The sequence below is a fragment of the Citrus sinensis genome, chromosome 9 (assembly GCF_022201045.2).
Source record: "Citrus sinensis cultivar Valencia sweet orange chromosome 9, DVS_A1.0, whole genome shotgun sequence".
In the NCBI taxonomy this organism is placed as follows: Eukaryota; Viridiplantae; Streptophyta; class Magnoliopsida; order Sapindales; family Rutaceae; genus Citrus; species Citrus sinensis.
This window is the reverse complement of record NC_068564.1, coordinates 26407033-26420973: the sequence shown is the minus strand read 5'-3', so window position 1 is coordinate 26420973 and position 13941 is coordinate 26407033. Positions and strand designations below refer to the sequence as shown.

Sequence of the window (13941 nt, the reverse complement as noted above, 5' to 3'; positions counted from 1 at the left end):
AAAGTCCTTAATTTTCTTTTGTTTAAAAGCCACCATTGAATATGCTGCTTAAATTGGATATGTTCATATATCTTCTTAAACATTGATTCTTTTTCACTGAAGACGGGATATCTTATTATCTTTATTTGGAACGAGGCTTGTTCCTTTTGTTTATAAAGCCACCATTTAATAGCATTATTTTCTATAATTTAACTCTTGAAGTTTATTTAAAAGCCAACATGGTAATCTTCTTGTTTAAGTGATTCATTCTTTTTATTGAAGCGATTCATATTTCAAGCCACCATTTAAACTCAGTTTCTTAGGAGAATATTGATACTTTTGTTTTAAAGTCAGTTCTTTTTCTAAACCACCCACCATGGACGTTACAATTGGATGGACAGCAACAATTGGGTGTCTTTTTATACTTAATTTCCGAGATTGATTCCTTTTACTGAAGGAAAGGGAATCACATTTTTAGCCACCATGGGAATTCTTGACTTTTAAAAGAGATTGATTAAATATTACTTTCGATTTAAAGCAACTCACTTATTAAAAAAAAAGGGAAGAAGAAGAAGAGAGAGGAACTCAATTTCAGTAACTTCTGGATTTGTTTTAGAGTAATTTGTTTAATGAAAATTTGGTATTTGTTCTCCAATGATATATAGTCAGATAAGTATACATTTATAAATGAATTAAAACATGATGATAACTAGAATTATTATCTAATTATTAAGTATTCTTATGTTTTGAAAAATCCATTAAGATTAATGTTGCGTTTACTAAACTGGAATCGGAATGGGTAAGAATGAGAATGGGTTAGAATTAAAATAGAGAATGAGAATCATAATAAGTTGTTTACTTGAACTGTAGAAATTGGAATTTGAATGAATTGTATTGTCATTAATGTATTTATTTTGTCTTGAAATCGGAATCAGCCTAAATTAGATTGTTACAAATAGTCCTTAATAATAATGACAATAATATTCACTAAAATAATAAAATTAATAAATTTTAATAACAATAATAAAATTAATAATGATAATAATAATAATAATTAAAATAATAAATATAATATATTCTAATAATAATAACATTTAAATAATAATAATAATTAATAAATTTTAATAAAATAATATTAAAATAATAATGATGGCATTATTATTATTATTATTATTATTATTATTATTATGTTAATAAAACTAATAATAACGATAATTAAAATATTTAAGTATATTTTAATAATAATAATAATAATAATGACATTATCGAAAATACAAATAATTAATAGTTAATAATAATTAATAAAATTTAAATAATATTAATATTAATGTCATTAATGACAGTAATAATACAATTAAAATAATAAAATTAATAACTTTTAATAATAATAATAATTTTATTATTGTTATATTAATGTTATTTAAAATATTTTATTTTAAGTATTATTATGATAATTATTATAAAAATAAAGGACCTACTTGCAAATAATGCAAACTTTTGGGTATTTTTCATAAATTTTTAGGGACCAAAATGCAAACATGACAAAAGTTGATTGACGGCAATTTGGGAATAATAAAATTTTAATGGAGATAAAATGACAAATCTAGGGAATGGGAGTTGAATCTCCCGATCGTCATTCCCAAATTTAGTTGGAGCCCAAGATTGCGATTTTGATTTCCGTCTCTATTTTGCGAAGTAAACATTGTCAATAATTCCAATTCTGGATTCCAATTTCCATGGAAGACGCATTGGTCACGCAGAGATTCTTTCTTTTGTAGCATTTCTTTTGGAACTCGATGCCATCACGCTCCTACAGAAGCTCTCCCTAGCCCCTTTAATTCGTGAAGTAAACACTTCCTAAGGTTTAATTCTATTGGTTAGTCGATAGCATTTCTAAGACTTAGGTAATTAGTACAAAAAATGAAGTAATACTTGTATAAAAAAAATGTATATAAAAAATTAATGACAAGTTGCTAATTTTGATCTTAAATCGAAGTTCCCATATGCTTATTTGGAAGGACGACAACTAATGGGTGAGCACATTTTAACATCTAGTGGGAGGTTATTACATTTATCTGTCAAATACAAGAAACTATTTTAATGGTAAAAAGAAATAAAATCATTCTAAAATAAAGATCGAGAAGTACGATGCAGGTCCATAATGAGAAATTTAATTTGCTAAAACAGTAAGTGTTCATCGAAGTTGCAAATTTATGACAGCTAAGAAAAGACAATTTGTCTTTATATTATTGTTGATCAACAATTATATGAACATCTCAGTTGAAAGATGCTGGCTCATAACATAAATTGACGGGGTTAGCAGTACTTCCACAAAGTTTTCTTAATAATTTTGGGGTTAGTTTCGTGATGTTGTAGATTTTAAAACAATCTATATTAGTTGTACTATAAAAATAATCAATTGTGAAGAGAATCAGTTAAACATTTAGTAAAATTTAATTTTAAAAGTAGTGTGAGTTTTAAAAATAGTATCATACCGTTGATCTGCTATAAAAATATAAATGACTAAAATGGATTAATGTAGAATAAAATTTATTTACACATTTATATACATGTGTATATAACATTTGATATTGTGTATATACAATAATTGATAATTAAATAATTTTTTATTTTATTATCTCAATGTAATTAACAATAATAATAATTTTTTTAAAAATTTAATGATTCTATTTTCTAATTAAATAAGGATAGGATAATTATGAATTTTTATAATATATGTGAGGATATAAATGAAATTATATTAAATATAAAATTGATTTTCAAAACAGATTTTAAAAAGCTACTACTTTTCTACTTTAAAATGGGGTGATTTTGTTAAAAGTAAATTTAAATAAAAAAATTACCAAACACCAAAATTAATTTTTTAATTTTTAAAATTACTTTTGAAACTCTAAAAAGTAATTTTAAACAGTTCCCTGAGGTGCATCCAAAATTTATCCGCGCCAAAATGTTTATTCACACTAACATTTGGGTTTGGGCCCTGGGGCCACAAAATTATTACGAGCAAATGTTAGATTTTCTGTTGTCAAATTTGATAGAAATGTTTTTGGGAAATTTACAGTAATAACCAAAAAAATTTTCCTTTTTTTCATCTTAACCCCCCAAAAATATTTCTATCAACATTAGCCATAAAACAACATTTGAGACCAAAATACCCCTCCCTCATCTCTTCCCCAACACTCCCTTTCACTCATCTCTCCCAAACCGATCCAACTCCCATCATCGGCGGCGACATCATCCCTCGTCGGTGGCGGCTCCATCTCTCACCGGCATCCGATCTACAACCTTCAACAAAACCTAGGTTAGTCATTTTTCTTATTTTCATTAATTTAAAATGAGATTTTAGAATAATAATAGTTATAGCTTGAGATTAATAGTGGTGGTGATGATGTTTGTGGTGGTTGGTGGTGTTTGGGAGTATTGTTTTCGATTTTGGAGTGATTGTGCTTAATTTTGCGGGTGGGGAAGGAGGGGGGCAGGGCGCGCGCGCGCGCCCATTCGCGGCACGCTGTTGCACCAAATTTGGTGCGACGGGCGCGCCTGTCGCACCAAAAATTAGATTTTTTTTTTGTAACGAGTTAATTTTTTTTTTTGTAAATGTAATGTAATAATTTTATAAATATTACAGATACATGGCGAAATCAGAATCACCGGATATTGAAGTAGGCAAGATGTATTTTCGTTATGCTGATCACTTTCCTGGTCGAATTTTGAGCATGTGTATGTTATCTTCGGTCGTTAAAGCCATCGAGGAAAAATTAATAAACCGGCAGTTGCGTATGTTCAAAAAGGATATATTTGGGCATTTCTTGGAGTGTCGAAGTTTTTCATTTAGTGGGGTAATTTTGCACAATCTTCTACTGCGGCAAGTGGCCCATGAAGAAGATAGCTGTGAGGATCAGTTATGGTTTCAAATTGGTAAGCATTTGATTCGCTTGTCAATTGTCGAATGGTGCTTGGTTACTGGACTTTCATTTGGTGTTGATACCAATCAAAAAAATGATGAAATGGAGCAGAGGCTACGAAATACGTATTTTGGTGGTGTGCATCGTAAGATTAATGTGAAGCAATTCGATGCAGTATTTAAGGAGTTGAAATTCGAGGAAATTGACGATATGGACGCACTAAAGATTGCGCTGTTTTATTTTGCGGACAGAGTACTAAATGCAAGAAAAAATCACTGTCAAATTAATTTCGATTGGCTTGACCAAGTTGATGATATAGAGTACTTCCGAAAGAGTCCATGGGGTCTATTGTCGTGGGAAATGATTTACGAGAGTCTTGACAATGCACTGTTCGAGAAAGACGAGAAATTTAAGAAGACTCGGTTGAAAAATCCAGATCATAATATTGAAAAATACAATCTTTACGGCTTTACGTGTGGGGTTCAGGTGCTATTTTTTTTGTTTATTAATAAGTTTTATAGTATTAAATATTTGATAGTTGTTTTATTTGATTTTTCACTTTGGTTGTTGTAGGCTTGGATTTACGAAGCAATCGGAGGGTTGCCATCAACATGGGTCGTCAAAACGAAGAATAAGATTCCCCGCATTCTGCAATGGAAGCCCATGGCGTCTTCGAGAATCAACTTTGCGGAGGTTTATTCGTTCTTCAACGACGAATCTCGTCTTGTAAGTAATATGTATTACTTATTTTTTCAACTTTACTAAATTTAAGTTATGTATACTTACTTAAAATTTTAAATTGAATTTATGGAAGGGGGACGTTTTACAAACTCTTGAGCCAAATTCAAAGGAGAGTAGCAGAAATTATTGGCTCTCTGTGAAGGATTACTTGCCAAGCATTCCAGACTGGGTTCATAAGGTCGGTATACTCTAAGCACTAAAAATTTGTTAATCGAAATTTTTGACTTTTCATTTACTAATTTTAAATGATACTTTATACAGCACCAACCCTCAATCAACGCGATGCCGTCGGTTACAAGGCAATCAGACGAGCATGACGATCATGACGACATACCAAACCCAATACCAGAGCAGCGTCATGACACTTTTGAGGATGAGGTGGGGCATAACACCTTTGAGGATGAGGTGGCTGTTGATGACCACCAGCATCAAACAGACAACTCTGATGACGCACGGGATTCTGAGGTTAGAAATAATATACGATATTTTTTTTTATAAATTATTATTTTTTTATTGTTATTCTAAAGTTTTATTTTTTTATTTTGTAATAGTCGAGGACAAAGCAGTTTAATGATTACGTACGACGACGGCTGGATAAGATTGATCGTAACGTGTATGAAATAAAGTCAGAATTAAAAGATTTTAAAGAAACCGTTGTTGGCTTCATCGACACATTTTCTAAACGTCCAAATAAGGATTCTCCCACTGCACGCTCGTATGCGGTAAGCTAATTTAAATTTAATAATAATGTTCGTTTAACTTTTAATTTGATAGTTATTTAATATGTTCTTTTTGGCGAATGTATAGGCCCCGGATGACGTTGGAGTGTATACTGACGTGGGCAATGAAAATTTGTCTACGCCCACGTCATTGTATAGTTTCTACGGGGATGTAAGTGGGGAGAGCGTGCAGGTGTTCACAGAGGTGCCTCCGGGCGTTAGTAAGTTCGGCCGCGCGTACATACCGTCGTATGTTTATAACAGTCCTTACATGATTCCTCCGGTCAGGCGAGGACAGAACGTCCGGCCTTTACCTCGACCCCAAGTCATGGAGCATACGATTGACATGAGTACGAGTGTGGATGTAAATCCACTAAGAGGATTGGAGGACTCTAGTCTGTTTGCTGAGTTTGATCGATGGTTCACTGGTGATAGTAGAGTCCGCCGGAGAGTCCAGCACCCGCTGTCATTCTTTCAAATAATTTTGGGGACAGCTTCGATGGGATGGCTAGGCGATGAGGTATTTATAATTTCCTCGTGGTGTATACTGTTGTGGATTTGTGTATAAATTTTTTTTTAAAAACTCGTAATATTTCTGTTTCTCTACAGCATATTCACGAGTATCTCCGCTTGATTAGCGAGAAACAACGGCAGTATCCAAATGCCTTACTCCAACGTGTCACACATACTGACACATTTTTTTGGGTAACGTGCCGACAAAACTTATAAATTTTATTAAATTATAAAAATTTAAGTTTTATTAATTTATGCATTTCTTGGTTATCTATGTATTAGGTGTTCTTGAATCAGTTATGGAATAACGGGAATTGTGCAGTCGATTCAATGGTATTCGACGACCGCTTGAATAGTTATCTTTGTGGGCGACAGCACACAATGTCTAAATCAATGACGGATGTCGATATGGTATGTGTTTTATTACATTTCACATGCTATATAATGAAAATATTCAAGTTGTTGCTATTTCTTTGTTGTATTTTAATTTCATACATAACGAACATGTTTTTGAATTGTTATATGCAGTTACTCATCCCTGTTAACTTGGACGGCGCGCATTGGGTACTAGCACGAGTTGACTTTCGGAAAAATAAAGTCTGGATTTATGACTCATTACTCTCAAATCGCGACGACAAAAGGTACAAGTTGAAATTCAAGCCACTTGAAGTTATATTCCCTCGATGGTTGGAATATGTTGGCTTCTACAATATCCGACCGGAGTTGCGGAGTGAAGACCCGTGGAAAGCTATCGCAGTTAAGAGCGCGCCACAACAAGAGCCCGGAACTGGCGATTGCGGTGTTTTTGTATTGATGGTTACGATGTATTTAATGCTCGGGCTTAGATTGGAGTTTAACGCTAGTCATGTCGAATACTTTAGAAAGAAGATTGCGATTGATATATTTAATGACGATATTATATTGTAAACCTATGTAGTAATTTAAATGTTGAAATTTGAATTTTTTTTTTACTTCGCGCACTTAAGTTTATATAATTTTAATGCCTCACATTTTAAACTTTAAATAAAGTTTTATGAAATATAAGTGTACAATACACAAAAAACAGTAACAGTTTTAACCAACGAAACACAAAAACAATAATAGTTTTAACAAACTCATAACACACAAAATACAACTAACTTCGAGTCGACGCAATGGGATTCTTACATCTCTTACGATTATGGCCTAGTTCATGACACCGACCGCATCTTACAGTCCGCCGGTCAACGTCCTCGCCAGTCGAGGGTATTCTGAGCTCTTTACGACGGCCAGGTGGTGGTGCCTCAACTAGTGGGTATACTTGCATCTCCTGAACTTCATCTGGAACTTCCCAATCAGCCACATCACCAACTGGCTCTACTGGTTGTGCATAAGCCATCGCCAACGATTCTGTAGTGTAAAAGTCCGAGCAAAGGTTAATAAAATCCACCCGGTGTGTTAAACACGCCGCAATTGCATGAGCACACACAAGCTGATCAAGCTGGAACACTCTGCAGGAGCAAGTTTTCTTTTGCAAGTCAACCAAACCTTCCTTAAGCCCACCGCCTACCACTTGAAATCGATGCGGAGACACCGGCCGAACTATCATTCTTTCAGCTAAAGTTCTCCTCTCAGTGACTATTTCATCCGCCCATGTTGTTAGCCGAGTAGTCATTGATTCAGCTACAATTTTTCTATCATAAAACCATTGCTGCATTGTTTTTCTAAAGTGATCAACAAGATGAGTAACAGGAAATTTTTGAGGTTCCTGCATGAAAGAATTAACACTCTCCGTGATGTTGGTGGTAAGTATGCTGTACCTCATACCTTCAAACTGAGACCTTGCCCAATTACACGTACCGACATTATTTTCTAGGTAATCAGCCGCACCCGGGTGGATCATCCACAACCCTTCAAGTTGTCTCTTAAATTCCTCGTGGCCATATGCTTTTGCTGCATTAATAAAGGCAGGCTCAAATTGATCCCAAAGAGCTTTGGACATTCTAAACTGAGACTTAATGTTACCTTTGACGTGGTAAAAACAAACGCCATGACTTGCATTGTGAAATACTTTAAGAACGGCTCTCCTTATGGCAGTGCATCGATTAGAGATAATTACCAACTCAGGTCTATCGCCAATCACTCCGTGTAATTTCATCATAAACTATTCCCAAGCATCATTATTTTCTGAATCCATGATCCCAATCGCTAACGGATACAATTGATTGTTACCATCAAGACATGTTGCCACGAACATGCTTCCACGATATAGTCCCTTCAGATGAGTACCATCTACAGCAATGACAGGCCGAATGTACTGCATAAAACCCTTGATGGAAGATCCGAGTGCTACAAATTAGTACAAGAAATTACCATCTCCATCCTGCTCGAGGTGAGTGACTGTACCCTCATTAGCTGTAGTTAGTACGTGAGAGTATTTAGGGAGCAAGTTGTATGACTCTGCAGGGTTGCCTCGAACTATTTCAAGACCAACTTCTCTTGCCCGATATGCCTGCTGGTATGTTAACTGAACACCGTGTTCCTGTTGCATATCTGCTCTTATGTCATTCGGAGTATAAATCCTCTTGTCTTGAATATATTTTTCTGCGATAATATGACCGACAACCCGGCTCCTTACTTGATGACGTCCATCAACCAATACCTCATTATGACAAGTGTGTACATTGTCAATTCTCTTCACCACCCAAGGAACATTTAGCTCGTTCGAACATCTAGTTGCTCGAATACGCCATTTACATGATTCTAAACAACAGTGAGCCTCGAAACGTGTCGTAGTAGACCGTGCAATCTTGAAATCAAACTTATCTCTAAAGGCAACCTTGCGTAGTTGTAATATAAACTCATTCTTCTCAGCAAATAGCTTACCCACACTGATATCATCTGAATCACAACTGCTAACAAAGCTTGGAGCAACCATGTTCGAAGGCAAAGTTGGAGCAAGACTTGTAAGGGGGTCAATTCGCCTTCTCGATCGAACCATAGAAGGACTAGGTCTATTGCCTCTGTTATTCACAGGAGTATTGTCTTCACACTCATCGTCGTGCTGAAACGACGGAACATTCGAAGGACCAGCTCCTCCATCATCACCATCATTATTGAAATGAGTGCCCCTCGTATTATTAGAAGGTTCTGCACAAACATTATCCCCCTCTGTCTCATGATGAAAATCATCATTGTCCCGAAAATCATTGTTGTGATACGGAGAATACCGTTGCTCCAACGACATCGTTATTGGAAATACCGTTGCTCCAACATCCTCTAACGTAACGCCGTTATCATCAATGTTGTCATAATTGTCGTGGATTGGAGAGTAATATTGCTGCAGCGATATTGTCCTTGGCAACACCTCTTCATCATTATCGGGGCCAGACATATTTGCTCTAAACGAAGTTTCTGTATCGACATGTGGCTCAATACCTTCGCTCGGAACTCGAGGTGATGTGGTCACGAATATAGGAATGCATCCAAAATTGGCTACGTCGGATGCCATATGCAACACAACCCTCACCATTTCATCATCAAATATATCCATGGGCAGTGCACATATACAATATAATGTGTTACTAGACCTCAAAGTTGTCTTCATTGTAATACTATATTCATTAGGGTTTATTTGTAACACCTCGTATACTCTTGCCAATAACTGATCAAACAGACAATTTTTCCCAACCAAAAAAGCTCGATTTTTACCATTCACATACTCCATACGGCCATCCTCTAATGTCTCCCACCAACCATCGTAACACAATTCAAGTACAACTGAATCCATTAAGCCTGAAATTATAAAAAAAAAAATTAATTGGATCCGGATCAAATTAATACAGTTTTAATGAATCTCTAAGGCTTGGTGCGACAGGTAGCCTGTCGCCCGAAGCTTGGTGCGACAGGTGCCTGTCGCCAGAAATTTTTGGTGCGACAGGCAGCCTGTCGCCAGATTCACCCACGACTCAGTTAAGCAAGTTCAGAAAATAACTCATACCACTAAGTGATGCCGATTAGTGTTGGATTCGAATAGATTATGATCGGATTTCACCTTTACTGTTGTCTTTTGCCGTCGATGTTGGGTGATGATTAAGCTGCGTTTGGTTTGACGATATGGGAGAAAGATTGTTGCTTTTGGTCTGTAAAGAAGGGTAATTTGGGGAGAAAGGCTTGTGTTTGGCTAATGTTGATAGAAAAAAGTTGAGAGGGTTAGTTAGGAAAATAATAAAATATTTATGGCTATTTTTGCAAATTTCCCAATGTTTTTATAAGAGTGTTGTTATTCATATATAATAAATGCACCATACGTTAGATAATAATGTAAGATATTAAAGTGCTTCTCCAAAACAAGCATATTTGATTATATTATTAATGCAAAAATTAATGCAGACTTTGGACTACCTTTACTCACATCTCAGCTCATTGGATTCTTTAGATAGTACTTAAAGATTGGTAGTGCTAATCAACCTTGCTCATACCTATCATACTATCTTCAAGAAAATGGCTCATCTTCAAGCTTTTTCAGTAGCTTGGCACATTTCTTATGTCACAATGCTTATGTTACTCCATTCCCCATCTTCAAAAGCCACAGGATTTAGCCTTAAACTCATACCCCTATTTTCCCCAGAATCGCCTTTGTATCCTGGAAACCTCACCCAATTTGAAAGAATTCACAAAATATTTGAAATCTCCAAAGCAAGGGCTAACTATTTAACATCGATGTCCAAGCCAGATGCATTTTTAAATCCTCTATCTTCGAGTGCATGAAAAGAACTACTTCTACACTGTGGATGTACTCTTCGGAACACCAAGCAAATCAGAGTTTTTGCTTTTCGACACCGGCAGCTACCTCATTTGGACTCAATGCCTGCCTTGTGTAAATTGCTTTAACCAATCAGCTCCAATATTCAATCCAAATGCTTCCTCTACTTACAAAAGGATCCCTTGCGATGATCTCATTTGTTGTAGACCGCCATTTCGATGTGAAAATGGACAGTGTGTCCACCGAATAAATTACGCTGGTGGAGCCTCAGCTTCTGGTCTTGTCTCTACTGAGACCTTCACATTTCCTCTAAAAAACAAGCTCGTTTGTGTCCCTGGTGTGATCTTTGGCTGCTCAAATGACAATCGAGATTTTTCTTTCGACGGTAACATTGCCGGCATCTTGGGGTTCAGCGTGTCACCTTTTTCATTACTAGGCCAATTGAAGAGCACGGCTCAAGGCCTTTTCTCCTATTGTTTGGTGTATGCTTATCGCGAAATGGAGGCTACAAGCATCCTGAGGTTTGGCAAAGATGCAAATATTCAGAGGAAGGATATGAAAACAATTCGAATGTTTGTCGATAGATCGAGCCATTACTACCTAAGTTTACAAGACATTAGTGTTGCTGACCATCGCATTGGATTTGCACCTGGAACTTTTGCTCTTCGCAGAAATGGAACCGGGGGTTGTATGATTGACACTGGGGCTATAGCCACTTTCATCCAAAGGGGTCCTTATGAGGTTGTTATGAGACATTTTGATGAACATTTTACGTCATTTGGCCGCCAAAGAATGCATAACGCATATGAGGATTGGGAGTATTGTTACAGATATGACTCGAGATTTCGTGCATATGCATCGATGACCTTTCATTTTGATAGAGCAGATTTTAAAGTTGAACCCACTTATATGTATTTTATTTTCCAAAATGAAGGGTACTTTTGTGTGGCAATATCATTTTCTGACAGAAACAGTGTAGTGGGAGCATGGCAGCAACAAGACACAAGATTTGTTTATGATCTTAATACGGGCACAATTCAATTTGTGCCTGAAAATTGTGCAAATGATCACTTCTTGTGAAATTCATGAATTCATCTCATCATGTTTTCTTCTTCGGTGGTGTGATGTCTTGATCATCATTGTAAGGCGAATTGGATGGTAAATAAATTATTATTATTATCATTATTATTATTTACATTGATCAAAATCTTTTCCTTCTTTCTTTCATCAAATAATGGAAGTTTTACTTAATAATTCCCCAATTAAGCATGCTAGATTCGGAGCAGCGTATCCTATTAGTAAGCTCTGCGGTATGGGCCTCGATCCTACACAAATACTTCTCAAATCAGACAAGACCCTACATTCTAGCCTTCAGAGAGTCTACACAAGATTGGCTTCAATCTTGCACAAATATAAATTTCTAAAAAAAAAAAAATTTCGTGCACAAATATACAAATGTCGTCATATGAATCATGCCTTAACATTATATATATATATATATATATATATATTGTATTCATCACACAACAATTCACGTACAATAGAGTGATAGAAAAATTGTTTTCTATACTTTTCAAAGTCTTTTTATTTTTAGTTAGTTTATTTCTAAAATTTATAAAATTAGTTTCTCAATTAAAATACATGTTCAAAGTATGTTTAGGTGTAAATGTCAAATTTGGCTGCATTTAGAAGCTACTGCATCTAGAACCCTTGAATAAGCAAAGTTGGCTTTGACAGCCGGCCAAAGAAAATGTTGAAGAATTTGGCAGCAGCAAATTTGGAATGAAGAAAAAAGAAGAATGAAGACGGTGGTAAAAATAATAATTTAATAGCCATTTTTTGGCTATAAAAGGCAGAGCTCCTCATTTCATTTTGTATTCAATTCCATCGAGAGAAATCTTTCTTTCTTTGAGTGTTGAGAGTTTTCAAGAGTTTAATAAACTCTTGCGTGTCTAGTGAGTGAGAGATTAGGTGTATTGGGGTTTTGGGTAGTGAGCTAAAATCTTACAATACTTGTAATCCTTATTTCACTAGTAAAATATTTCCTTCTATCTTCGCCCGTGGATGTAGGCTAAAAGCCGAACCACGTAATTTTCGGTGTCCTCTATTGTGCTTGTTCTTTATTTTATTTCCAATTTTATTTTAGTTGCGGTCCTGCTGCACCCACCAATTTTCTAACAGTGGTATCAAAGCTATTGGTTGTATTTTTTTGGAGTCAGGAACTGTTCACGTAAGGGGTACCATTCACGTATACGACACTGTACACGTATATGATACTATTCACGTATACGGTACTGTTCACGTATACGGTTTTGATCACATAGACGGTACTGTTCACGTATACGGTACTATTCACATAAAACGATGGAAGCGATCCAAGAATTTGGCGGTGCAAAGCAGGGAATAGTGGTGTGAGTAAAGCAACTGTGGTTTTGTACATGTCTAGGAAAGTTCTGTCACAAAGGCGATAAGAGCTTAAGGAGTCTGGGTTTTAAGTGGGACCATTGTGACCCCTCCAGTCTTTCCTGGAAACTTTCCTGGTGTGCATTCTCACACATACTCACAACTATTGAAGGTGGTATACTAGCTTGTGTGCAGTATTTATCAACAAAATGGCGGCAAAGTATGAAATTGAGAAGTTTAACGGAAATAATTTTTCGTTATGGAAAATGAAGATGAAAGCTGTATTGAGGAAAAATAATTGTTTGGCAGCAATTGGAGAAAGGCCTATGGAGATAACTGATGATAAGTGGAACGAGGTAGACGGCAACGCCATTTCTGATCTACACTTGGCACTTGCGGATGGAATATTATCCAGTATGGCAGAGAAAAATACGGCGAAGGAAATATGGGATACTCTCACAAAATTGTATGAGGCCAAGTCACTACACAACAAAATCTTCTTGAAGAGGAAACTCTATACTCTTCGAATGGTGGAATCTACAATGGTGACCGACCACATCAACACCTTGAAGACTCTATTTTCACAACTTACAACGTTGGGTCATAATATAGAGGAGAATGAACGTGCAGAGCTTCTACTTCAAAGTCTACCAGATTCGTATGATCAACTCATCATCAACCTGACGAACAACAATCCAGTGGAGAGTCTAGTTTTCAACAATGTTGCAGCCTCCGTATTAAATGAGGAGAGCAGACGAAAAAATAAGGAAAATAGACAAGCAAGTTCGCAGCAAGCAGAAGCGCTATCGGTGACGAGAGGCAGATCAACAGAACGTGGCCCCAGTGGGAGTCAAAATCATGGTAGATCAAAATCTAGAAGTAAAAAGAATGTTAAATGCTACAACTATGGCAAGAA

General features: G+C 35.8%; 3 protein-coding genes across 3 annotated transcripts; 2 read left to right on the top strand and 1 right to left on the bottom strand.

Moving 5' to 3' along the window:
• Positions 1-3783: 3783 nt before the first annotated feature.
• Positions 3784-6805, top strand: LOC107175581 (uncharacterized). Its single transcript, XM_052434122.1, has 9 exons — positions 3784-3918; positions 4479-4631; positions 4720-4824; positions 4908-5111; positions 5198-5368; positions 5454-5885; positions 5975-6070; positions 6161-6289; positions 6407-6805. Exons 1-9 carry the CDS (start codon positions 3877-3879, stop codon positions 6803-6805), a joined length of 1731 nt encoding a protein of 576 aa, XP_052290082.1. The 5' UTR covers positions 3784-3876.
• A 208-nt stretch (positions 6806-7013) lies between these two features.
• On the bottom strand, positions 7014-7532 carry LOC127899955 (uncharacterized). The gene has a single exon (XM_052434121.1). It carries the CDS (start codon positions 7530-7532, stop codon positions 7014-7016), a length of 519 nt encoding a protein of 172 aa, XP_052290081.1.
• Positions 7533-11120: 3588 nt separating this feature from the next.
• LOC102620253 (aspartic proteinase nepenthesin-1-like) lies at positions 11121-11702 on the top strand. The gene has a single exon (XM_015525852.1). It carries the CDS (start codon positions 11121-11123, stop codon positions 11700-11702), a length of 582 nt encoding a protein of 193 aa, XP_015381338.1.
• Positions 11703-13941: the final 2239 nt, after the last annotated feature.

What these genes read in the sequence shown, in the direction of transcription:
- LOC107175581 (XM_052434122.1), top strand. Translation starts at nt 3,877, where the DNA reads ATGAAGAAGATAGCTGTGAGGATCAGTTATGGTTTCAAATTG. An exon ending in TCAACGACGAATCTCGTCTT is followed by an intron (nt 4,632 to 4,719) that starts GTAAGTAATATG and finishes AATTTATGGAAG; the next exon opens with GGGGACGTTTTACAAACTCT. An exon ending in TTCCAGACTGGGTTCATAAG is followed by an intron (nt 4,825 to 4,907) that starts GTCGGTATACTC and finishes TACTTTATACAG; the next exon opens with CACCAACCCTCAATCAACGC.
- LOC127899955 (XM_052434121.1), bottom strand. Translation starts at nt 7,532, where the DNA reads ATGACTACTCGGCTAACAACATGGGCGGATGAAATAGTCACTGAGAGG.
- LOC102620253 (XM_015525852.1), top strand. Translation starts at nt 11,121, where the DNA reads ATGGAGGCTACAAGCATCCTGAGGTTTGGCAAAGATGCAAATATTCAG.